The sequence below is a fragment of the Bos grunniens genome, chromosome 6 (genome assembly GCF_055505025.1).
Source record: "Bos grunniens cultivar Pamir isolate PY7600 chromosome 6, Bosgru_T2T1.0, whole genome shotgun sequence".
NCBI classification, from domain to species: domain Eukaryota; kingdom Metazoa; phylum Chordata; class Mammalia; order Artiodactyla; family Bovidae; genus Bos; species Bos grunniens.
Genome location: NC_141170.1, coordinates 81,025,507 through 81,052,529, shown reverse-complemented (window position 1 = coordinate 81,052,529; position 27,023 = coordinate 81,025,507). Strand labels below are relative to the sequence as shown.

At 37.4% G+C, this 27,023-nt stretch overlaps 1 protein-coding gene across 33 annotated transcripts in view; it reads right to left on the bottom strand.

Annotated features, from left to right (window-relative positions):
* LCORL (ligand dependent nuclear receptor corepressor like) overlaps nucleotides 1–27,023 on the bottom strand; it is a 179,537-nt gene that overhangs the window by 66,168 nt on the left and 86,346 nt on the right. For 6 of the 33 annotated variants that reach the window (XM_086406347.1, XM_086406344.1, XM_086406348.1 and 3 more), the window contains one exon: nucleotides 24,816–24,923. The exons of the other annotated variants lie outside the window; for them this stretch is intronic. In XM_086406347.1, the coding sequence (XP_086262473.1) occupies nucleotides 24,816–24,923 (108 nt within the window). The remainder of the gene's footprint in view (nucleotides 1–24,815; nucleotides 24,924–27,023) is intronic. 33 annotated transcript variants of the gene reach the window in all.

The following is a 27,023-nucleotide window of genomic DNA, read 5'->3' as shown; positions in this document are numbered from 1 at the left end:
TATCTAAACTAAATTAGATAACAAGAGCATGATTTTTGAGATGATACTATAGTAAGACTTCTGGAAGTCTTGGTCACGGGTGAGTATATTTTACATATGGGAGACACGTGAATCACCAGAACCAACTGATTCCAGCTTCCTTGTATTCACTCCTTTGTTAAGTATTCTTCTACACTGATAGAAGAATATTTATATAACATATAATGAATATGTTATATTCATATATATAATATATATATTCATATATAACATATATATATTCATATATATATGTTACATTCATATATATATATATAAAGAATAATATATAATGCTATTATTTACCAAGACAGAGAGCTGCTCTTAGGATCAATCTAAGAATATCTCTGTAGGTTGTCTCAATTATGAGATTGTCAATGTGGAAAATGTTGGTCACTAATTCAACAAAAATTTTAAAGGCCAGGATGATGGTTTCTGTTATCTTCTCTTTCTCCATCTCCATTTCCCTTCTATGTTTGACATGTATTAACAACAATTAACAGTGATATAGCACTTTATATAACATGAAGAGCTCTAACATACATTGACATCACTTAATGACAAATATCATATTAGATCAGAAAATGATATAATAAAAGGTAAGAAGGGAGGGGAAGTCTTACAGCACTACTGACGGTGTACAGTTCTTGCCCTTGCCTTTTATTCTTCCACAGTTATTTTAAAAAATTTCAATCTTTAGAAAAGTTGAATGAAGAATACAATGTACTTCCACAAAATTTCACCTCTATAGATTCAACTACTGACATTTTGTTTCATTTGATTTACATATAAACTCACACACACGTTATTTATGGGTGAAGGATTTGAAACCTGTAGATACCATGAAGCTTTAACTCTAATTGAGTAATAAACAACAACATTATGAAACATAACTATAATGCCATTATCCCTTTCAAAAAAATTAACACAAACAATATTGTCCCCAACTCTCCCCCTTATCTCCTTTACACCTTTTCTTCCCCAACCTCAGGCTGCAATCTAAGGTTCCATACTGTATTTGACTGTCATGTCTCCCTAGTTTTTTTCCTGTTTGTTTTTCTTTTTAAAAAAAGAAGAAAAAAAAAAAAACAACCTTAAGATGCTATTTATCTTGTAATATTGTCCTAAAGTTTGGATTAGCGCCATTAAGATTTCAGTTCAGGTTAATCATTTTTGACAGGAAGAGTACACAGATGGTATGCCTCCTTAATGTATTATACCAGTTCATCCCAGCATTAGTAATGTTGATCATTAGCTTTAAGGTGGTTATCCAACAAATATTTCCATTGTAGAGTTATATTTTCTCCTTTGTAATTAGTAATCCATGGAGTAATATTTTAATGTATTGATAATTATCCTCTTCCCCAACAATCTTGTATTTGCTTAATGGTTTTTGTATCAATTGGTAATCTCTGCCAGAAGCAACTGGTATACTAGTGGTTACAAACCAGTAATTTTTTAAAGTCCACTACACTGAAACAATACTCACAGAAAACTAGTCAATCTAATCACACTAGGACCACAGCCTTGTCTAACTCAATGAAACTAAGCCATGCCTGTGGGGCAACCCAAGATGGGCGGGTCATGGTGGAAAGATCTGACAGAATGTGATCCACTGGAGAAGGGAATGGCAAACCACTTCAGCATTCTTGCCTTGAGAACCCCATGAACAGTATGAAAAGGCAAAATGATAGGATACTCAAAGAGAAACTCCCCAGGTCAGTAGGTGCCCAATATGCTACTGGAGATCAGTGGAGAAATAACTCCAGAAAGAATGAAGGGATGGAGCCAAAGCAAAAACAATACCCGGCTGTGGCTTTTGAACTGTGGTGTTGGAGAAGACTCTTGAGAGTCCCTTGGACTGCAAGGAGATCCAACCAATCCATTCTGAAGGAGATCAGCCCTGCGATTTCTTTGGAAGGAATGATGCTAAAGCTGAAACTCCAGTACTTTGGCCACCTCATGCGAAGAGTTGACTCATTGGAAAAGACTCTGATGCTGGGAGGGATTGGGGGCAAGAGGAGAAGGGGACGACAGAGGATGAGATGGCTGGATGGCATCACTGACTCGATGGACGTGAGTCTGAGTGAACTCCGGGAGTTGGTGATGGACAGGGAGGCCTGGCGTGCTGCGATTCATGGGGTCGCAAAGAGTCGGACACGACTGAGTGACTGATCTGATCTGATCTGATTCATTCTCTATTTTTCTGTAGCATTCTTTAAAAAAATAAAGAAAAAAGGAAAAAAAGAAATGCCTTCTCTTCTGTGACCCCCACATCTTTTTTGGTTTTGTTTCTTTTTATCACAATGAAAAAGAAACATAGATTGTTTCTTATTATCTAATATGTTGTCTAGGACTTCATTACTCACTTTAATGCACAAATGATTCCAAATCTGGCCAGTGGAAAGCCCTTCATATTGGTCCTTATATACTTTCGATGTATCTTGAGGACTTCCTTTTTTTTAGCATATAAAAATGTTCCTTGTCCGCTTTCTATTTTTCCTGTCCCTGACTTGGAATCCACCAAATGTCCTATTTTTGCTATTTGTGGTAAAAGTGAAAGTTGTTTAGTTGTGCCTGACTCTTTGAGACTATACAGTCCATGGAATTCTCCAGGCCAGAATACTGGAGTGGGTAGCCCTTCCCTTCTCCAGGGGATCTTCCCAACCCAGGGATCAAACCCAGATCTCCCACATTGCAGGTGGATTCTTTACCAGCTAAACCACAAGGGAAGTCCAAGAATATTGGACTGGGTAGCCTGTTTCTTCTCCAGTGGATCTTCCTGACCCAGGACCAAACCGGGGTCTCCTGTCTTGCAGGTGGATTCTTAGCCAACTGAGCTAGCAAGGAAGCCTACTTGTGGTAGGGACTGGCATAAGTGTGGTGACTGCTACTGTAGTGTCACTGCTTCTAGAATTTTATAGTAGGCAAAGTTAATAAGTGCTAAAATATATATATATATATATATTTAAATCATTAGTTCATATTGTTACCTCTTTAACCATGGAGTTCTTCTCTTTCCCCATTCCATATTTTTATTCCCTTAACAGTAAAAACTCACAAAATTACCACACCAATACAATGACTGTAATATGTTTATCCTTAAAATATATACCATGGAGAACAGAGTACTGTATTTGTAATCTGAGTTAATTTTTCCTGTATTATCAATATGAAATAGTTAGGTTCATTTGCTTTTTTGTTTTACCCAATCACATCCTTGTTGATTTTATTTTTAAAAAATGTACAAAAGTAACATGTCTCAAAACTCAAAAATATACAAGTCTCAAAAAAGGTTCACTTATTTTCCACCACTCCCAAAGTAACCAAATTTCTTCAGTTTCTAGTTTATCCTTTTGTGTTTCTTGTATAAAAATAAGAAAATGCTCATATATTCTTTCCTCTTCTGTCTAAAAGATTATTAATCAGTTCAGTTTAGTTCACTTGGTCAGTCGTGTCTGACTCTCTGCAACCCCATGGACTGCAGCATGCCAGGCGCCCCTGTCCATTATCAACTCCCAGAGCCTGGTCAAACCCATGTCCATCAAGTCAGTGAAGCCATCCAACCATCTCATTCTGTCATCCCCTTCTCCTCCAGCCTTCAATCTTGCCCAGCATCTGGGTCTTTTTCAAGGAGTCAATTCTTCGCATCAGCTGGCCAAAGGATTGGAGTTTCAGCTTCAGCATCAGTTCTTCCAATGAATATTCAGGACTGACTTCCTTCAGGATGGACTGGTTGGATCTCCTTGCAGTCCAAGGGACTCTCAAGAGTCTTCTCCAACACCACAGTTCAAAAGCATCAATTCTTCGGCGCCCAGCCTTCTTAATGGTCCAACTGTCACATCCATACATGACTACTGGAAAAACCATAGCTTTGACTAGATGTGCTTTGTCGGCAAGGTAATCTCTCTGTTTTTTAATATGTTGTCTAGGTTGGTCATAGCTTTTCTTCCAAGGAGCAAATGTCTTTTAATTTCAAGGCTGCAGTCACCATCTGCACTGATTTTGGAGCCCCTCAAAATAAAGTCTGCTACTGTTTCCATTGTTTGCCCATCTATTTGCCATGAAATGAGAGGACTGGATGCCATGATCTTAGTTTTTTGAATGTTGAGTTTTTTGGTGGTTTTTTTTTTTTTAATTGAAGGATAATTGCTTTACAGAATTTTTCTGTTTTCTGTCAAAGCTCAACATGAATCAGCCATAGGTATACATATATTCCCTCTCTTTTGAACCTCCCTCCCTGAACGCGGAGTTTAAGCCAGCTTTTTCACTCTCCTTTCACTTCCATCAAGAAGCTCCTCAGTTCCTCTTTGCTTTCTGCCATAAGGGCAGTGTCATCTGCATATCTGAGGTTATTGATATTTCTCCCGGCAATCTTGATTCCAGCTTGTGCTTCATCCAGCTTGGCATTTCACATGATGTACTCTGTATTAATAATAGACCATATTTGCCCTTTTTCCTCCTGTTTTTTAACTTAAAAATACATACCAAGTTAATTCTTATCAGCTCATAGTCTTAAAACCTTTTACTGAAGTATAATTCATACACAATATTAAGTAAGTTTCAGGTGTGCAAAAAAGTGATTCACAATTTTTAAAAATTATATTCCATTTATAGTTATTGGCATATTTCCTGAATTGTACCATACGTCCGTGTAGCTTTTTTATTTTCCACAATACTTTATGTAAAAACTATTTTAAACTATTTTCCACAATAGTTTGTACTTCTAAATCTATCTTGCTCCTCCCCTTCTCTCTCCCCAGCGATAATCACTAGTTTTGTCTCTGTGAGTCCATTTCTTTTGTTATATTCAGTAGTTTCATATTTTTAAGAAGCCACATTTAAATGATATGCACTATTTGTCTTTCTCTAACTTACTTTATAAGCATAATACCCTCTAAGGTTCATCCATGTTGCTGCATTTTTCATTCTTTTTTATGGCTTAGTATTCTGTTGCATATATATGCCATATCTTCTTTATCCATTCATCTGTTGATGAACATTTAGGTCACTTTATTTTACTCTACTACTGCTGCTGCTCAGCAGCTTCACTTGCATCCAACTCTTTGTGACCCTATGGACTGTAGCCCACCAGGTTCCCTGTCTATGGGATTCCCCAGGCAAGAATACTAAAATGGAGTGCCATGCCCTCCTCCAGGGTATCTTCCCAACCCAAGGACTGAACCCACATCTCTAAGTCTCCTGCATTGGCAGCCAGGTTCTTTACCACTAGTGCCACCGGGGAAGCCCATTCTATTCTACAGCTCCATGGTAATCCATTGTTTCTACCACATGATCAACCTGTTTCTAGAGTGAGTGAGTGAGTGAAAGTTGTTCAGTCATGTCTGACTCTTTGCAACCCCATGGACTATACAATTCATGGAATTCTCCAGTCCAGAATACTGGAGTGGGTAACCTTTCCCTTCTCCAGGGGATCTTCCCCACCCAGGACTGAACTATGAGGGAAGCCCTGTTTCTGAGGTATACACATGTGATTTCTAATGTGCTGTTCTAAACAATGCTGCAATAAATGATTCTGTGCATTTCTATTTTCATTATGTTAAACAAGTACCATTGGGAAAATTATAAGTGGGATTACTGAATCAAAGGGTAAATTCATATGTACTTTTAATAGATATGCCTAATACCTCTTTGTGGGGACTAAATCGTTTTGTACTTGCCACTGCAACTAATAAGTGACTGTTTCCTCATAGGTTCCTTAACAGAGTGCTCTCAGGCTTTTGAATTTTTGCTAATCTCACAAGAGAAACAGTAACTCAGTATCATTTTAACTTGCAGTTCTAATACAAATTTAAGGGCCATTTAAATGTCTTATAACACTCTGCTCATGCCTTTTGTCTATTTTTCTATTAAATCAACTTTGGTTGATCTACAATGTTGTGTTGGTTTCAGGTGTATAGCAAAATAAATCAGTTACACATATTTATACATCCACTCTTTTTTTTTAAAGATTCTTTTCCCATATAGGCCATTACAGAGTACTGAGTAGAGTTCCCTATGCTATACAACAGGTTCTTATTAAGTTATCTATTATATCTATATGTATAGCAGTGTGTATGACAAAGTGAAAGTGACAGTCAGTCCTGTCCAACTCTTTGCAACCCCATGAACTGCAGCCTGCCAGACTCCTCTCTCCATGGAATTCTCTAGGCAAGAATACTAGAGTGGGTAGTCATTTCCTTTTCCGGGGGATCTTCTTGACCCAGGGATTGGACCTGGGTCTCTGTGCTGCAGGCAGATTCTCTACCATCTGAGCCACCAGGGGAAGTCCAGCAGTGTATATGTCAGTCCTAATCTCCCAATTTATCCCTCCCTGTCCCTTATCCCCTGGTAACTGTAAGTTTGTTTCTACATCTGTGACTCTACTTCTGTTTTGTAAATAAATTCATTTGTACCCTTTAAATTTAGATTTCACATATAAACAATATTATATATTTGTCTTTCTTTGTCTTCAATCAGTATGACAATCTGCAGGTCCTGCTAATGGCATTATTCCATTCTTTTTTATTGCTGAATAGTATTTCATTGTATATATGTACTACATCTTTATCGGATTCTCTGGTGGATCAGGTGATAAAGAGTCTGCCTGTAATGCAGGAGACCCAGGTTCAATTCCTGGTTGGGAAGATCCCCTGGAGAAGGGAATGGCAACCCACTCCAGTATTCTTGCCTGGAGAATTCCATGGGCAGAGGAATCTGGCAGGCTACAGACCATGGGGTCGCCAACAGTTGGACATGACTGAGTGACTAACACTTTCACTTCAACTAAATCTTTATCCATCCCTTTGCTGATGTACACTTAGGTTGCTTCCATATCCTGGCTATTGTAAACAGTGCTGCAATGAACATGAGTGTGGTGCATGGATCTTTTTGAATTATAGTTTTCTCCAGGTATATGCCCAGGAGAAATTCCTGGGTGGAATTCTTGTGTCATATGCTAGTTCTATTTTTAGTTTTTTAAGGAACCTCCAAACTGTTCTCCATAGTGGCTGTGCCAATTTACATCCCCAACAGCAGTTGTATGAGGGTTCCCTTGGGACCTTAAATTTTTATGGTCTGAAAAATTTCATGAAACATAGAGATTAGCTGATCTTAGAAAATTTGGTAAAATATAACTTTTAAATTTTCTGGGTTAGTGCTTTTGTTGAAGGTTCTTGATATTTATTCCTATTTCTTTAAAAAAAAAGAAAAAAAAAAAAAAGGCCTGTTTAAGTCTTCTAATTTTTCAGAGACAATGTTGGTAAACTGGATTTCCTATTCATTATCCATCTCACCTAAGTTATACAGAACAGAATCTACGACTTTTAAAACTTTCTGCTTAAATGATTATTTCTCCCTTGTCATGTCTTCTGTATCTCTCCTTTCCCTCTCTGTACTAACCTCTCTCCTGTTACTACCCTGCCAAAATTTACCAAATTTTCTAAGATCAGCTAAACTCTATGTTCCATAACTAGTACTTTTCTATTCTGTGGCCTTTTCTAAAGAACAAATTTTTTTTCTATTTATTTTTTAGTCAATGTTTTTCTGTCCCCTACCTTAATAATTTTTGCTTTCATCTCTATAATGTCCTCCCTTGATCATTATTCTGATTTACTTTGTGATTTTTCTTTTGGGGTGGGGGGATGCACCACGCAGCTTGCGGGATCTTAGTTCCCTGCAGTGGAAGCATGGAGCCCTAACCACTGGACTGCCAAGGAATTCCCACTTTGTGATTTTTTCCTTGCTTTTCTGATGGGAATTCATTCTTTCATCTTTACTGATAAAAATATTAAAGGCCAAATGTTTTTAAAGTCACTATTTTAATTATATCCCCTAGATTCCTACATGTAGCTTTTTCATCATCAGTGTATTTTAAAGAGATCCTGTACTTTTTTTCTTCCTTCTCACATTAAAGTTTTTGTTTTTTAAAAAATAATTTTATTTATTTATGTTTGGCTGTGCTGGGTCTTTGTTGCTGTGCAGGCTTTTCTCTAGTTGAGGTGAGTGGGCTTCTCACTGTGGTGGCTTCTCTTGTTACAGAGCATGGGCTTTAGGACACTCAGGCTTCAGTTGTTGTGGCATACAAGCTCAGCAGTTGTGGCTCGCAGGCTCCAGAGCACAGGCTCAATAGTTGTGGCACACGGGCCTAGCTACTCCATGGCATGTTGGATCCTCCTAGAATAGGGATCGAATCTGTGTCTCCTGCATGTGTCTCCTGCATTGTCAGGTGGATTCTTTGCCTTGAAAAAATCAAAGTCTTAGTCATTCAGTCCTGACTCTTTGCAATCCAATGGACTGTAGCCCACCAGGTTCCTCTGTCCATGGAATTCTCCAAGCAAGAATACTGGAGTGGGTAGCCATTCCCTTCTCCAGGAGGTCTTGCTGACCCAGAGACTGAACCCAGGTCTCCAGCACTGCAGGCAGATTCTTACTGTTTGAGCTACCAGGGATGCCCCTTCTTTATCCTAAGCTCCTTAAAACAATATTTACATTGTAGGTGAACATGACTGGTTTTTGCTGCTATTATTCATTTCTGTCTTTACTGTATTGTGATGAAAAATTAATTTTGTAATGTTTCTACTTTATGAACTCACTCAGAATCTCTTTATGACACAGTATATAAATTTTCTGTGAATGTTCCAGATAAACTTAAGAAGAAACAGTATTATCTGAGAACAGAGTTCAAATTATATTCATAAACTATTGTTTATTATTTACTATTATTTAATATATAACTATTATTTACTATTATTTTAGGTCTTTTTACATCCTTATTTTAGATCCACTTTACCAATTAAAAGTGACATGTTAATACTCTTTGAGTGTTTGTCCTTTACCCTGAATACTCTCAAGTTTCTGCTTTATGAAGGTGGTTGCTGTATTATTTGGTACATAGACATTAATAAATGCTATGTCAACATTATGAGTTAAGACCCTTAACCAAGCCTTTTGTCCTCAAGACAATCAATGTAATTTGGTATGCAAGAGAAATATTTGAGTACCTCATCTTTAATTGTACAGAATTATTTTTTAAAAGTCTAACCCAAGGGTTAAATTTTCATAAATTAAAACAATTTTATTCCTTCATCAAGAGCATTCTTAATAGCCACCCCCCCTCCTTTTTTAAACACAATGTGTGTGATGTTGAAGAACACAAGGACTACTAGGTATAGTTCATTGTCCCTGGCTTGATTTATGCTAGGGTACCAGTAATTTTCCCCAACATTGCTTTTGTACCATTAGTGTAAATGTCAACACAGCAAAAGTGGCAAATAACATCTTAGAATTTTTTTTTTTAAGTTTTGACCTTGCAGATTCCATGAATGAGTCTTAGAGACCCAAGAGTCCCATGTATCACACTTGGAGAACCACCAAACCTAATATATTTTTATCCCATAAAAACAGTATTTTTAGTTTAGTCGCTAAGTCATGTCTGACACTCTGCAACCCTAAGGACTGTAGCCTGCCAAGCTCCTCTGTCCATGGGATTTCCCAGGCAGTAATACTGGAGTGGGTTGCCATTTGCTGGAAGGCAATATAGAAGAATCGCTGGAAGTACATCACTTACTAGTAAGATATACCTGGAATCAAATTCCAGCTCTGCTGAACACAGGCTATATAGCATTGTGTAAGTTACTTTGTAAACCGTAATTTCTTTCTCTGTAAAATGATTCTACACATACTCTCTAAAGGAGCTGCTTCCAGGATTAAATGAACTAAAACATAGACAGCACTCACCCAATGCCTATTACATAATCCTCAAAGAGTAACAGCCTAATTATGTAATTTTTATATAATGTAGCTATTTGCTACAATCCCTATCAGGAGAAAAATATCAAAGACAATAATCTGAGAAATTTTATTTGACAAAATCTCTAAAACTGAGCAATATCCTTGAAACACAAATTCCTAGAATTTTAGAATGTGTAATTTCAGATACCAGCATATTGTTACATTTTAATTTTAGTAGTCACTTTTTCACAAAACAGACCTTTTAACTTTGTCTATCTTCTCTATTTTATCTTTGCATTTTGTTTTACAAGTTTCATTCAATATTCTTTGTTTGCCTTTCTCCTACTTATTTAGGAGAAGGCAATGTGGGGAAGGCAATGGCACCCCACTCCAGTACTCTTGCCTGGAAAATCCCATGGACGGAGGAGCCTGGTAGGCTGCGGTCCATGGGGTCGCTAAGAGTCGGACACGACTGAGTGACTTCGCTTTCACTTTTCACTTTCATGCACTGGAGAAGGAAATGGCAACCCACTCCAGTGTTCTTGCCTGGAGAATCCCAGGGACAGGGGAGCCTGGTGGGCTTCTGTCTGTGGGATCGCACAGAGTTGGACACGACTGAAGCGACTTAATAGCAACAGCAGCGGCAGGAAAAAAAAAAAACCTCCTTCAGTTAGATGCTTCGCTCACTTATTAAAATTCCAATCCTTTTCTTAAGTAAAATAAAAATTTAAAGCTATAAATTACCTTCTACTAAATCCTATAAGCCCTATAAGTTTTCAAATGTATTTTTAATACCATTTAGTGCCAAATATGGAGAAGGCTATGGCACCCCACTCCAGTACTCTTGACTGGAAAATCCCATGGACGGAGGAGCCTGGTGGGCTGCAGTCCCTGGGGTCACTAAGGGTCGGACATGACTGAGCGACTTCACTTTCACTTTTCACTTTCATGCATTGGAGAAGGAAATGGCAACCCACTCCAGTGTTCTTGCCTGGAGAATCCCAAGGATGGGGGGAGCCTGGTGGGCTGCCGTCTATGGGGTAGCATAGAGTCAGACACGACTGAAGCGACTTAGCAGCAGTAGCAGCAGCAGTGCCAAATATATTCTGAAAATCATTAGGATTTCTTCTTTATCCCATAAATTTCTTAGAAATTTTGAAAATTTCCATACACATAAACTTCTTCATTTAAAACATTTTTTGTTATTGATTACTATCTTAACTGAACTGTATCAAAAAATATTGTCTGTATGATACCATTTTTTACTTGCTGATAATGGTACAGAATGCAGACAGTTTTTGAGTATACTTAAAAACATGTTTACAACATTTATAAATTTGTAATGGTTGGGTTCAGATTTCTAAGTATGTCCTTTATCTCAAACTTATTAACTATGTTGTTCAAATCTTCTTCCTTCTCATTAACTTTAGGTCTGTTTAACTTAACTAAGATCTTAAACTCTCTATGGTATTCTCCTTGTCCTTTTGATAATTCTGTATCATATTTTCAGGTTATTTGAAGACATAATATCTAAAAAATTCCCTAACCTGGGAAAGGTCCAAGAAGTAGAAGAGAGACCCATATAAGATCAACCCAAAGAGGACCACACCAAGACACACTGTAATTAAAATGGAAAAAATCAGAAATAAATAGAGAATATTAAAAGCAACAAGGGAAAAGCAACAAATTGCGTTCAAGGGAACACCCATTCAGCAACCAGCTGACTTTTCAGCACAAATTCTGCTGGCTAGAAGACAATGGCATGATATAACTGTGAGTAATGAAAGGGAAAAACCTAGAGCCAAGAGTACTCTACCCACCAAGGCTTTCATTCAGATTTGATGGAAAGATAAAAAATTTTGCGGACAAGCAAAAGCTGAGATCAGCTTCATCAAACCAGTGTTATAAGAAATGTTTAAGGTACTTCTCTAAGTAAAAAAGAAGAGGCCACAACTGGAAACATGAAAACTATAAAAGAAAATCTCACTGGTAAAGGCAAATATAAAGAAATTAATACATACAAAGGTAGAAGGAAGGTTAAAAGATAAAAGTAGTCAAATCATCTTTATCCCTAATAAGTAATTAAGGTACACAAAACAAAATGATGTAAAATATCATTCAAAAACAGTAACTGTAGGGGGAGGGGAGCAAAAAGGCTGGGGTATTAAAAATGAATTTGAAATTAAGAGATCAGCAAGTTAAAATAACTAGGCATACATACACATACCTCATGATAACCACATATCAAAGGATACATAAACAAAAAGAGAAAATAATCCAAACATAAAGACAGTCATCACATCACAAAGAGAAACAAAGAAGTAACAGTAAAGAACTATAAAAACAACTCCAAACAACTAACAAAATGGCAATAAATACATTTCTATCAACAATTAGTTGATACACACTGAGTCAAAGTGAGAGGATGAAAAAGGTACTTCATGCAAATAGAAACCAAAGGAAAGCTGGAGTAGCAATACTTATATCAGACAAAATAAATTTTAAAACAAAGACTGTAGCAAGAGACAAAGAAGGACATCACACAATAATCAAGGGATCAATCCAAGAATAATATATAATAATATAAATATATATGTATCCAACATAGAAGCCATCTATATACATAAAATATTAAGTCACACACAAAGGGAGAAATTGACAGTAACAAATATGTACAAGAACTATATAAAGAAAACCACAAAACTGATGAAAGAAATCAAACAACTGAATAAATGGAGAGAGATCCCATGTCCACAGACAAAAACTCAATATTGTTAAGTTGTCAGTTCTTTCCAAGTTTATAGATTCAATGTAATCCTAATCAAAATCCCACAATATCTCATGGGTATCGATAAACTGATTCTTAAGTTTATATAGAAAGTAAAGGACACCGATTAGCCAATTCAGTAGTAAAAAAAAAAAAAAAAAAATTGGAGAACTGATACTACCAACCTCAAGAATTACTATAAAGCTACAATAACAAGACAGTTTGATAATGAACACAAATAGACAGATCAGTCGAACAGAATAGATCGCCCAGAAATAGGCCCATACAAACAAAAGTCAACTCATCTTTGATAATGAAACAAAAGTAATCAAATGCAGAAAGAACTGTCTTCAAAAAATGACAGCAGAACAACTGAACAACTACATGCAAAGAAAGAATCTAGAAACAGACCTTTCATTTTTCACAAAAATGAACTCAAAATAGGTCATTTAATTTCACATTTCTCTTACTTTAAAAAACTATTCAGTAGATGGCACCAGACACCCTCTAGAATAAGGAATTACAGAGGTACTACTCATAATGCTTAGTTCTGATGTTAATACATGCTTTGAGATTCCATTTATTTATTAATGAATATTATGACTTATGCTTTTGAAAAACATGTTGCTGCTGCTGCTGCTGCTGCTAAGTCGCTTTAGTCATGTCCGACTCTGTGCGACCCCATAGACGGCAGCCCATCAGGCTCCCCCATCCCTGGGATTCTCCAGGCAAGAACACTGGAGTGGGTTGCCATTGCCTTCTCCAATGCATGAAAGTGAAAAGTCAAAGTGAAGTCGCTCAGTCGTGTCCGACTCTTAGTGGCCCCATGGACTGCAGCCCACCAGGGTCCTCTGTCCATGGGATTTTCCAGTCAAGAGTACTGGAGTGGAGTGCCATTGCCTTCTCCAGAAAAACATGTTACAGACAACTAAATTTAGACGCAAATCATATTATTCCATAAGTAGGTAAGTAATCATGAAAATCCAGGGATGCAGATCTGACAAATTAAGGAACAATAGTAGTCCTACACTACAGGCAGATTTTTAAAAGTGCTATATTAAGCCATTTAAAAACCAAATTCAAATTCACATTTTGACAACTACATAGCACGTCCATTTGACACTTCTTGACTACTAAGAGCAAGTGTCTCATTGGGAAACTGTTTTTCTCTGTAGACAAAGCTGTCACTAAACATCCATCAAGGCACTTAAAAATTCATTTTCTCCTCAACCTGGGACAGAAAAAAACTATTCTATTACGTCTTCCTAAAATGCAGAGGATGAAAACATGTTAACTACCTACCAAGGAACTACTGCTGTCCACCCCTCTGGGATTCAACCTGACATATTCAAATTGCAGTTTTACAGAGAACAAATGATGTAGCCCTAACTTCTAAAAAATAATCTCTTCCCTTATCTTCTTAATTTATATCACATTAAAGTGATCCTATACAGGTGCTAGGGAATTATGTATTTTACCTATTGCTGCTTAGTGGCTCAGTCATGTCCGACTCTTTGTGACCTCATGGACTGTAGCCCACCAGGATCCTTTGTCCTTGGGGATTCTCCAGGCAAGAATACTGGAGTGGATTGCCATGCCCTCCTCCAGGAGATCTTCCTAATCCAGGGATCCAAACCAGGTCTCCCACACTGCAGACGGATTCTTTACCGTCTGAGCCACCAGGGACGCCCTATTAATAGAGACCAAATACCATATACTGCTGCTTTGGTGGAGACAGGACAGAAGGAGTAGAATAAAGGAGAAAATCAAAGAGGTATCTGAAAAGTAAAATGTGTTATTTTTCCAAATTAAGAACTCAATGCTTGGAAAACAAATTATCAACTAGGCAGCATGTGGCTGAAATAGTAATAAAAACAAATAAATTAACTTTTAATTATCATTAAAGAGTTCTGCACAATAGAGAATTGTTATTTAACATTTATTTCCAATTAAAAAAATCTACTCAGTGTCCTGAACAAATTAATTAAAATTTTAGAACGTAACTGTAGTTGCAGAACAACAGAAATGGAATGAAATTAAGTCTAGATATACACACACACACACACACACACCCACACACATACACATACACAGAGTAAATGAAAACCAATCTTGGAAGTGAATCCCCTGAAAGTCCATTATATACTACTAGGTAATATAAAAGCATGGCCACTGATTGATCTCTGATTTGTCCATAAAATATATGTGTTAATCTTCTGGGCATTGAACAATATATAGCATAGTGATTTCCAATCTTTCATATTGTAATTACCTATTTATTTAAAAGATATGCAAATAAGAGGTAAGGTGCTCTGCCAAATTTTATGAAGAAAAAGTAGTATCAATTTGAAACTATTACAAAGGAATTTTTTCTTTAGTTTACAGTCTGATTTCAAGTAAATATATGACTTTTCTGATTTTTTAAAATGTCAAAAACAGCTTTTGTATATTTTGCCAACTTTCAGGACTATTAGACTTCAGGATCTGTTAACACAAGATGAGACAAAATCTAATCCAACTGCATAATTTTACAGAGAAGAGAGCAAATTTTTTACATTATTTTTAATCATTTCATAATCCATTATATAAATTTTGTAATAGTTCATAATTTATATATAGGGTTAAGAATTTATAAAATGACACATTCTGTATGCCTTTTAATCCCTCTGAACAATTTAAGAGTATTCATCCTCCTTTTACGCTGGGTATCCAATTCCTTGCACCTATTCTTTAGTACCAAACAGAGTGTTCTGGGATAACATTCTAACCATTTTAAAGTTTCCAGAGAAATTTTGCCAACACTCTATTACAACTTTTCATCACAGGCTGTTAACGTTGCCACTGTTAGACATATTTCAACAAAACAAGTTCTTGCATCCATACTATAAAAACAACTGGAAAAAAACATTTTAGAAGAGGGGTCTGTTAATAAATGTTCTGCAATCACTGAACTATTAACATATTATTAGGAAAGATAATTCCTTAATATAAAGAGTAGTATTAACATATGTAACTTCCTAAAACATTTGTAAGAAAAGAATGTAAGAAGAACATGGGATAACTGAACTGCTCAATTTTTTAAAAAAAAACCTGATTTTCATTAATAATTTAATCCTTACTTTACTGAAAATCTATCACAAGAGGCAATAAATGGAATTACATTACAGACTTAAATTTCTCCTTTTCTTCATCACTCTCCAGTTATCACACTTACCAAGTATGACACCTAGAATATTAGTAGAAAAACAGCAGCATATACACTCACCTCCCCAACTGTACCCAAGAGGTACAGTTAAAAACTATATAAGAAGAAAATCCCTAAGTCATTATAATAATTATTAATTGATAAAACTAGTCACATTTTTTTAAAATAAAAAGAGGAACTTAAGAGTGAAAAAGTAGAACAAAGTCAAAGTCCAGTTCAGTTCAGTCAGTCAGTTGTGTCCAACTTTTGTGACCCCATGGACTGCAGCACGCCAGGCTTCCCTGTCCAGCACCAATTCCTGGAGCCTGCTCAAACTCATGTCCATCGAGTCAGTGATGCCATCCAACCATCTCCTCCTCTGTGGTCCCCTTCTCCTTCTGCCTTCAATTTTTCCCAGCATCTGGGTCTTTTCTAATGAGTCAGTTCTTCACATCAGGTGGCAAAGTACTGGAGTTTCAGCATCAGTCTTTCCAATGACTGTTCGGGACTGATTGCCTTTAGGATTGACTGGTTGGATCTCCTTGCAGTTCAAGGGACTCTCAAGAGTCTTCTCCAACACCACAGTTCAAAAGCATCAATTCTTCTGCACTCAACTTTCTTTATAGTCCAACTTTCACATCCATACATGACCACTGGAAAAACCACAGCCTTGACTAGGCGGACCTTTGTTAGCAAAGTAATGTGTCTGCTTTTTAATATGCTGTCTAGGTTGGTCATAGCTTTTGTTCCAAGGAGCAAGTACCTTAATTTCATGGCTGCAGTCACCATCTGCAGTAATTTTGAAGTCCCCCAAAATAAAGTCTGTGACTGTTTCCATTGTTTCCCCATCTATTTGCCGTGAAGTGATGGGACCCGATGCCATAATGTTCGTTTTTTGAATGAGTTTTAAGCCAGTTTTTTACTCTTTCATCAAGATGCTCTTTAGTTCCTCTTCGCTTTCTGCAATAAGGGTGGTGTCATCTGCATATCTGAGGTAATTGATATTTCTCCCAGTAATCTTGATTCCAGCTTATGCTTCCATCCAGCCCGGCATTTCTCATGATGTACTCTGCATATAAGTTAAATAAGCAGGTTGACAATATACAGCCTTGACTTACCCCTTGCTCAATTTGGAACCAGTTTGTTGTTCCATGCCTGGTTCTAACTGTTGCTTCTTGATCTGCATACAGATTTCTCAAGAGGTCTAGTATTCCTATCTCTTGAGGAATTTCCCACAGTTTATTGTGATCTACACAGTAAAGGCTTTGGCATAATTAATAAAGCGCAAGTAGATGTTTCTCTGGAACTCTCTTGCTTTTTCGATGATCCAACGGATATTGGCAATTTGTTCTCTAGTTCCTCTGCCTTTTCTAAAACCAGCTTGAACATCTGGAAGTTCACAGTTCATGTACTGTTGGAAGCCTGGCTTGGAGAACTCTGAGCAGTACTTTGCTAGCGTGTGTAATAAGTGCAATTTTGCGGTAGTATGAATATTCTTCAGCATTGACATTCTTTGAGAGTGGAATGAAACTGACCTTTTCCAGTCCTGTGGCCACTGCTGAGTTTTCCAAATTTGCTGGCATATTGAGTGCAGCACTTTCACAGCATCATCTTTTAGGATCTGAAATACCTCCACTAGAATTCCATCACCTCCACTAGCTTTGTTCATAGTGATGCTTCCTAAGGCCCACTTCACATTCCAGGATGTCTGGCTCTAGGTGAGTGATCACACCATTGTGATTATCTGGGTCATGAAGACTTTTTTTGTAGTTGTTCTGTTTATTCTTGCCAACTCTTCTGAATCCGGTCTAGTTTAATATCCAACATAGAAGCAGACAGGAGAGTCATTTGACCTGGGCCTCACATTTGCAAATTTCCTACGTATTTATGATTTTAGTATCATCTTCAAATGAGTTATATATTCATATGTGACAGAATTTAAAAAAATAAAAGTCCTATAACTTCAAATTTCCATTGCTCTACTAGATTTCCTGGATATCACAAATTAATACCTTTTGTATATCTACTAATGACCTCGTGAATACAATTTTATTTCATTTTGTAAATGCATTCAGAGCTTAATTTGTTATACAAAACATTTAAAGTATATAACAGTTTGTAAAGCACACTTTAAAAATGTAAATTGCCAATCTTAAGTTTTCAGAGATCCTCTTTTATTATTCATAGTTTTCTTAGTCTTAATGTAGTTTCACCTATGTGTCTAGTTAATTTAGCCATCACATGGAGAATGGGCTTTCCATGTGGTGCTAGTGGTAAAGAACCCGCCTGGCAATGCAGGAGACATAAGAGACACAGGTTCAATCCTTGGGTCAGGAAGATCCCCTGGAGAAGGAATGGCAACCCACTCCAGTATTTTTGCTGGAGAATCGCATGGATGGATGAACCTGGCAGGCTGCAGTCCATAGGATCACAAAGAATTGGACACGACTGAAGCAACTTAGCATACACACATGGAGGATATCAAAACTATGTCATCTTCCTCACATGGCTGAACAAATTAGGAGGCATAAAGGCACTCCAACAAGGTGACAATCCTATTAAACAAACACAAAACATTACTAATGATCTTATAAAAGACTTGTATATAGAATTTACAAAGAACACATACAAATCAGCAGTAGAAAGCAAACAACCCAACTAAAAAACAGGCAAAAATTGAACAGATCTCTAAAAAAGATCTACCAATTGCCTATAAGAACTTGAAAAAGCACTCAACATTATTAATCATTAGGAAAATGCAATTTAAAGCAAAATGAGATACCATTTCACGCCTACTAGATTAACTAGTAACAAAGACAAGTAACAGTAAGTTGCTGACAGAGATGTGGAGTAACTAGAACTCTCATGCATTTCCAATGAGTTTGCAAAAGGACAAATTTGGGAGACTGATTTGTCACTTTCTAATATATTTTAAATAAATATTGATGCTATGACCCAACAATTTTACTCTTACAGATTTTCCCAAGAGAAATGAAACAGATGTCCAAAAAGTATAAGAATGTTCACAACAGCCTTATTAATAATTCCTAGTGATTTATTAATAACTGCTTTCAGAGGAGGTCATAAGAAAGAACAAAGAATCAAAAATGATTCTTGTATTTTAATTCAGAGTGAGTGGGAAGGTTTAAATGGCACTAATTAATGAAGCACATAAGAAAATGAGCAAACTTACAAAGGAAAATAAGTTTAGATCTACTAAACTTATAATACCTCCCATAATAAACATGTGGAGATGTCTAGAAAACAGCATGAAACTTGGAGGCTGTGGCTTACATAAACAGAAGTTAAGAGTTGAAGCCAAGAGAGTGGGTGAGTTATTTTGGGGGAGGGGGAGGTCGAGGAAATACATGTATATACATAAATACACATATGTATGCATATATGAATTCTAAGGACGTAGTCCTTAAGGTATAACCTTCTGGGGGCTTTAAGAAGATCAAATAGTAAAGAGGTAGACAGAATTCTTAACTCTTTTTATGCAAGAACGCCTTTGGCAATGTGGTGAAGACTATGGTTTCCTTCTCAGAATCATGTCTTTTAAAACATTTTTTGGATTTTTTTTATTATGATCATTTTTTCCCCTCACTTAATCACAGAATCATATTTTAAAAGCACAAATCTGTAGGATTACAAAAGAAACCAACTATACTAAATACAATTTAGAAAATTTTTAAGTTGAGATACAGTAATATATTTACCCCTTCTTAATGCATTAAAATAGGCTTCCCTGGTGGCTCAATGGTAAAGAATCCTCCTGCCAATGCAGGAGACACAAGTTCAATCCCTGGGTCAGGAAGATCCTCTGAAGAAGGAAATGGCAACTCCAATATTCTTGCCTGCAAAATCCCATGGACCGAGGAGCCTGGTAGGCTATAGTCCATGCAGTCTCAAAAGAGTTGAATATGAATGACTTAGTGACTGGACAGCAACAATGCATTAAAATATAAGATCTGGTAGTTAAGTCTAATATTCACCATAATTTCAAAGTAGCAAGAATATAAACAATAATTTATGTGATATGATTTTTATTCCTAGAACAGATATTATTACTACTACTGTTGTTTGTTACCAACATCTATCTTTGAAGGAAATGCTAAATTTCAGCTATGCTGTGCTATGCTTGGTCACTCAACTCTGCGACCCCATGGACTTTATACCACCAGGCTCCATTGTCCATAGGGATTCTCCAGGCAAGAATACTGGAGTGGGTTGTAATACCCTCTGCCAGGGGATCATCCCAACCCAGGGAATGAACCCAGGTCTCCTGCATTGTGGGCAGATTCTTTACCACCTGAGTCACCAGGGAAGCCCTAAACTTTAGGAGGGGTTAGTGAAAATAAAGATGTCATTTTCCCCCCCTTTTCAAGTTCATGAATCCATGAAGTCCTATCCATGAACTTCTTGGGGAAATCCCTGGTTAAGAATCCATAAACTAGAAAGTAAAATTAAAGAGACATAAAAGCTTGATAAAAGTTTTCCAGTATCAGGGAAATTACAGCAGCAAAACAGTATATGCTAGTTTTAAACTGCAATGATAAAATACCATATCCTTTGCTTCATTTCTTACCACTGAGAGTGGATCAAGAGAGAAAGACTAAAGAACAGCATGTTAAGCAAAGTAAGGTAGAATAGATTCAGAGGTTTCTGAATATTTTCAGAGAATTAAAAGAAATTATAACTGTACTTAAACTTTAATTTTTAAAAATGTATCCCAACAGGAATCAGTTGATAACCACAGATTGCCAATACAATGTTCATTCTATCTTTCACATTCCATTCCCAACCTGCTTCATCCAGATTCTACTTCTTAAACCATCTACTGATATATTCTGCAATGCAAGCCAGGGTCAGAACACATGAACAATAATGGTACAAGGCTTTTAGTCAGCCTAACTGCTACCCTAGAGAGAGCATTATATTGACATGAAGGGTAAACCATTTTCCTCTTAGACGGATGCAGTCAGGCTACCCTAGATACATTATCTTAATGCTTATATCTCTACACAATAGTCTGTGTTGTGGTGAAAATTTGAAATTATTTAGAACGCTTAGTAATTTCTATGACAGACTTTTTTTCTTCCTCAACAGCTATAGCACTTGCTATTAAGTACTATTAATCTCTGACTCAACAAAGTATTGATAATTGTTCAGATAATATCTTATTCCTATCACAGGCACTTTCAACAGAGTTTAGAAGTTACTGTCTGGAGGCTATTCAGTTCAGTTCAGTGGCTCAGTCGTGTCTGACCTTTTGCAACACCATGAATCGCAGCACGCCAGGCCTCCCTGTCCATCACCAACTCCCGGAGTTCACTCAGACTCACATCCATCGAGTCAGTGACGCCATCCAGCCATCTCATCCTCTGTTGTCCCCTTCTCCTCCTGCCCCCAATCCCTCCCACCATCAGAGTCTTTTCCAATGAGTCAACTTTTCGCATGAGGAGGCCAAAGTACTGGAGTTTCAGCTTTACTGTAGAAGAATTATGGCTAGTGCTCCACAAGTGTTTGTAGAACATATCCAGTTGTAGAAAATACCCACTATAACCAATGTGGCATTCAGAAAGATACAAAAATCTTCAAAGAAGCTTTTAGGTCTGCTAAAGTTAAGGCATTCCTGGGAACAAACAGAAACGAAAGTCTTGAAAATCAGATTCCCTACCAAAGAAACTCTAATACTTGAACAACATAGTGAAGTCCAAATAAGGCTGTAAAAATTCTATTCTAAATGAGTTAAGTTTGATACGGGTTACTGTAGGATTTAAATGTATTCTTTTCTGGACATGACAAGATAATAAAGTAGGATACAGTGGAGACAGAATAAAACAGTTCATATGCTCTTGATTCTCTTCTCCACTTTAACCTCCTATACTCTACTCATGAATGTTGAAATTGAAGGCCAAATAAGCCTCAAGATATTCTTCCAAGAAATATACAATCTTTACATTGTATCCTTCCATACTGGATCACTAACTTCTAGAGAACAGAAAATATTCTTTCTCTGTGTCTCTTTTATTAACCTTAACTAGTATTATATCCACTGTATTCTACTATATAACATGCCACTGTACTCCCTGAGACTAAGAACTGTATCTTATTCATTTACCTATTCAAGGATCTACAATGGTACCACAACAATGTAACTCAATAAATTTCATAAATAAATGATTTCCACATTTCAAGCTAATATTTTTTGTTATAATTTTTTACAGGGCACAGAAAAACAAGAAAGAGAAAACATTTGTTTATTCTTTTACACGTAACACAAAGGTTTCTAAACAGTCACTGAAAGGAAATAATAAAGTGACTTTTTCCCCCCTAGAAGTCTTATGAGTTAGCTGGTTCAAAGACAGGCAAGAATGTAGATTTAGACATTGCTTATGTTGTTTTCATTCTGGTTTACTATGTCACTACTGAACATGCACTGCAAAGGATAAATATAAAATCAAGGATCAGGTAAGTGGACACGGGATGGGCTTCCTGAAGCTTCTCTTTTTTCCACAGATTTGATGGTCTCAACTTCCCACATAAAATGGGAATCCACCAGGCCAGAGGAACATTCAGAATACATAACCATAGCACTTCTGCCTTTTTCAATGTTTTTGGAGGGGTGGGGGTGGGTGGGTGGGTAAGGAAGATAGAAACATGTTATCATGGAATTCATGCTATTATCATAAGAGGAAACTCTCGCTGTACCCCAGTTGTACTTCCAAGTTTCGTTTCTTAAAGACTAAATGAGGCATTAGTAAAAGTCATGGCCTATCATAGCTTAATGTAGACATTTAATCCCTTTGCCCCTCCTTACTCTTCCTGCTCCTCCTATTTTTTGCCTCTTTAAAGCCATAGTCTGACCACAATATCTGTGAATCTCTTAGCGTCATTAAAGCGAAAGTCCAACTCTCCTGTGACTACAATTTTACCTATGAGACTTTTTAGCAATTAAATGTTCTTTGTTACGTTCAGCTCACCACTTTCGGACTTTGGAAGAATCAGTTAATCTCTAAAATATACCATTAGAGCAGAGTTGTTCACATTTTGTTGGATATTCACTCATCAATCAACTAAACTGAGAATGCACCTTAAAATATGTATATTATTTATAAATTACATCGTCACATTATTACGTGCCAAACATCTCAAAGCACAGAATATACTTAGAGGAGGGTTCATCATTGACAGAATCTTTAAATGCCAACTTATCTATTTTACAGAGTTAATTCAGATAAAATTACACAGTAGAATATGTACATCCATTTAACTGGGCCATACAAACTACAATATATCACAACACTCAGAATGAAAAACCAAAGAATAAGGGTTCCATTATCAATCTCTCCTTGTCTGAAGGACTGAGCTCTCACTCTTCTCCCAAAACACTAGGTCTCCTTTATATGGCAAGGGACTTCTGATACAAAGCTCAAATAAGAGTGTGACTGTTAGTCCATCCATCAAAAATTAGTAAAGGTTATTTATTTTTATTATGCTTTAAAAATATTTTAAACTTTAAAAATAGTTTTAGACTACAAAAAAGCTTCAAAAGCAGTACAAAATGCCCTGTAAATTCTTTTCCCAGCTTTTTCTTAATGTTAACATCCTATATAACCAATTATCAAAACACAGAAGTTAGTATCAGTACAATATTATTAACTGTAGATTTTATTTGGAATTCATCAGTTTTTCCATTAGAGTCCCCTTTCTATTCCAAAATCCAATCCAGGATCCCACAATGCATTTAATTATTCTGTTAGCTTCAGTTGAGTTCATTTCAGTCGCTCAGTCATGTCCAACTCTTTGCGACCCCATGAATCACAGCATGCCAGGCCTCCCTGTCCATCACCAACTCCCAGAGTTCACCCAGACTCACGTCCATAGAGACAGTGATGCCATCCAGCCATCTCATCTTCTGTCGTCCCCTTCTCCTCCTGCCCCCAATCCCTCCCAGCATCAGAGTCTTTTCCAACGAGTCAACTCTTTGCATGAGGTGGCCAAAGTACTGGAGTTTCAGCTTTAGCATCATTCCTTCCAAAGAAATCCCAGGGCTGATCTCCTTCAGAATGGACTGGTTGGATCTCCTTGCAGTCCAAGGGACTCTCAAGAGTCTTCTCCAACACCACAGTTCAAAAGCATCAATTCTTCGGCACTCAGCCTTCTTTACAGTTCAACTCTCACATCCATACATGACCACTGGAAAAACCATAGCCTTGACTAGATGGACCTTTGTTGGCAGAGAAATGTCTCTGCTTTTGAATATGCTATCTAGGTTGGTCATAACTTTCCTTCCAAGGAGTAAGCGTCTTTTAATTTCATGGCTGCAGTCACCATCTGCAGTGATTTTGGAGCCCAAAAAAATAAAGTCTGACACTATTTCCACTGTTTCCCCATCTATTTCCCATGAAGTGACGGGACCAGATGCCATGATCTTTGTTTTCTGAATGTTGAGCTTTAAGCCAACTTTTTCACTCTCCACTTTCACTTTCAGCCTTAGTCTCCTCTAATCAGTGAAAGTTTTGCACTTTCTTTGTCTTTCATGATATTACACATTTTGGATGAGTACTGATCAGTTATTTGGGAGAATGGTCCTCAACATAGCTGATGCTTTCTCACGTTCAGTTCAGTTATGCATCTTTGGCAAGAATACTACAAAAAGGATGTGAATTTCTCAGTGCATCGTATCAGTGCACCACTAAGACTGGATGTTTTTTAAGACTGGTGATGCTACCCTGGAAATCTGCTGGGTTTCTGTATTGCAATGCTTCTCCTTCTCTCTTCATAATTAATACACTGGGGGAGATACTGTTAGAATGATATTCTGTTTCTCATCAAAATTTTGCCCACTCATTTTAGCACTCATTGCTGGATGCAATGATTGTCACTGTGGTGTTCTAAGGATGATTTTAATTTCCTGCATTCCTTACATTTTAAAATTGGAATTCTTTTGTAAGCTAGAGCTGTCCCTTCTTCATTTATATCAATGTGAAACAATGAATACTGATTTTACTCTATGGATTATACCCTTTTTTTTTTTCTCAAGTTGTTCCAGTTTTGACCATTAGCAGCTCTTTCAGGTTGGCTGGCACCTGTGTCCCACCAACTTACCTTTTATCGTGACTTCCTTACTTTCTGGCTTCTTGGGTGGCTCAGATGGTAAAGAATCTGCCTGCAATGCAGGAGACCCAAGTTCAATCCCTGGGTCGAGATGATCCCCTGGAGAAGGAAAAGGATACTCACTCCAGTATTCTGGCCTGGAGAATCCCTGGACAGAGGAGCCTGATAGGCTACAGTTCATGGTGTCACAAAGAGTCAGACATGACTGAGTGACTGAACACACTTTTGATTTCTGGTACCACACTTCAGTTCATTCAGTCACTCAGTTGTGTCCAACTCTTTGCGACTCCATGGACTGTTACATGCCAGGCCTCCCTGTCCATCACCAACTCCTGGAGTTTACTCAAACTCACGTCCATTGAGTCAGTGATGCCATCCAACCATCTCATCCTTTGTCATCCCCTCCTACTCCTGCCTTCAATCTTTCCCAGTATCAGGGTCTTTTCAAATGAGTCAGCTTTGCATCAGGTGGCCAAAGTACTGGAGTTTCAGCTTCAACATCAGTCCTTCCAATGAACTCCCAGGACTGATCTCCTTTAGGATGGACTGGTTGGATCTCCATGCAGTCCAAGGGACTCTCAAGAGTCTTCTCCAACACCACAGTTCAAACGCATCAATTCTTCAGTGCTCAGCTTTCTTTATAGTTCAACTCTCAAATCCATACGTGACTAATGGATAAACCATAGCCTTGACTAGATAGACCTTTGTTGGCAAAGTAATGTCTCTGCTTTTGAATATGCTGTCTAGGTTGGTCATAACTTTTCTTCCAAGTAGTAACCATCTTTTAATTTCATGGCTGCAGTCACCATAAACAGTGATTTTGGAGCCCCCCAAAATAAAGTCTGCCACTGTTTCCACTGTTTCCCCATCTATCTGTCATGAAGTGATGGGACTGGATGCCATGATCTTAGTTTTCTGAATGTTGAGCTTTAAGCCAACTTCTTTACTCTCCTCTTTCACTTTCATCAAGAGGCTCTTTAGTTCTTGAGTGATCTGCATATCTGAGGTTAACTGATATTTCTCCTGGCAATCTTGATTCCAGCTTGTGCTTCATCCAGTCCAGCATTTCTCATGATGTACTCTGCATAGAAGTTAAATAAGCAGGGTGACAATATACAGTCTTGACATACTCCTTTTCCTATTTGGAACCAGTCTGTTGTTCCATGTCCAGTTCTAACTGTTGCTTCCTGACCTGCATAGAGATTTCTCAAGAGGCAGGTCAGGTGGTCTGGTATTCCCATCTCTTTCAGAATTTTCCACAGTTTATTGTGATCCACACAGTCAAAGATTTGGCATAGTCAAGAAAGCAGAAATAGATGTTTTTTCTGGAACTCTCTTGCTTTTTCTATGATCCAGCGGATGCTGGCAATCTGACCTCTGGTTCCTCTGCCTTTTCTAAAACCACCTTGAACATCTAGAAGTTCACGGTTCACGTATTGCTGAAGCCTGGCTTGGAGAATTTTGAGCATTGCTTTGCTAGCGTGTAAAATGAGTGCGATTGTGCAGTAGTTTGAGCATTCTTTGGCATGCCTTTTTTGGGACTGGAATGAAAACTGACCTTTTCCAGTCCTGTGGCCACTGCTGAGTTTTCCAAATTTGCTGGCATATTGAGTGCAGCACTTTCATAGCATCATCTTTTAGGATCTGAAATAGCTCAACCAGAATTCCATCACCTCCACTCGACTTTACATTCCAGGATGTCTGGAATTCTGGTACCACAAGATGCTCCAAATTCATTTTATATTTTCCCAACCCCAGCCATGGAAGCAACCACTTCTCCACGGAGCCTTGGTTCTCTTGACTGAAAAAGTCTTATTTTATTAAGGACTTATATCAATGTAAATAGAATTCCTGCACTTCAGGAGATCATCTTACTTAATCCCCGACTACATGCACAGATGATTTTGGACAGCACCATTTTACAGCACTGCTCCAATATGGTTTTTTTGTTGTTCTAACAAAATATTCAACAACAATAAAGGAATGCTCTCTACTAATAGTCTAAAACATTTCCAGGTTTAACAAGGATTGAGTCAAAGAAATGGATGCAACCGCAAAAATCACAGACTTGTTATAGTTTTATTTCTATAACCTTCCAGACACATATAAGGCCTGGAACCCTGGAACTTCAGTCACTCCAATAAACGACAATGCCAGAGGTACATAAACATACTCTAATCTAGGTAGGCACTGACCATT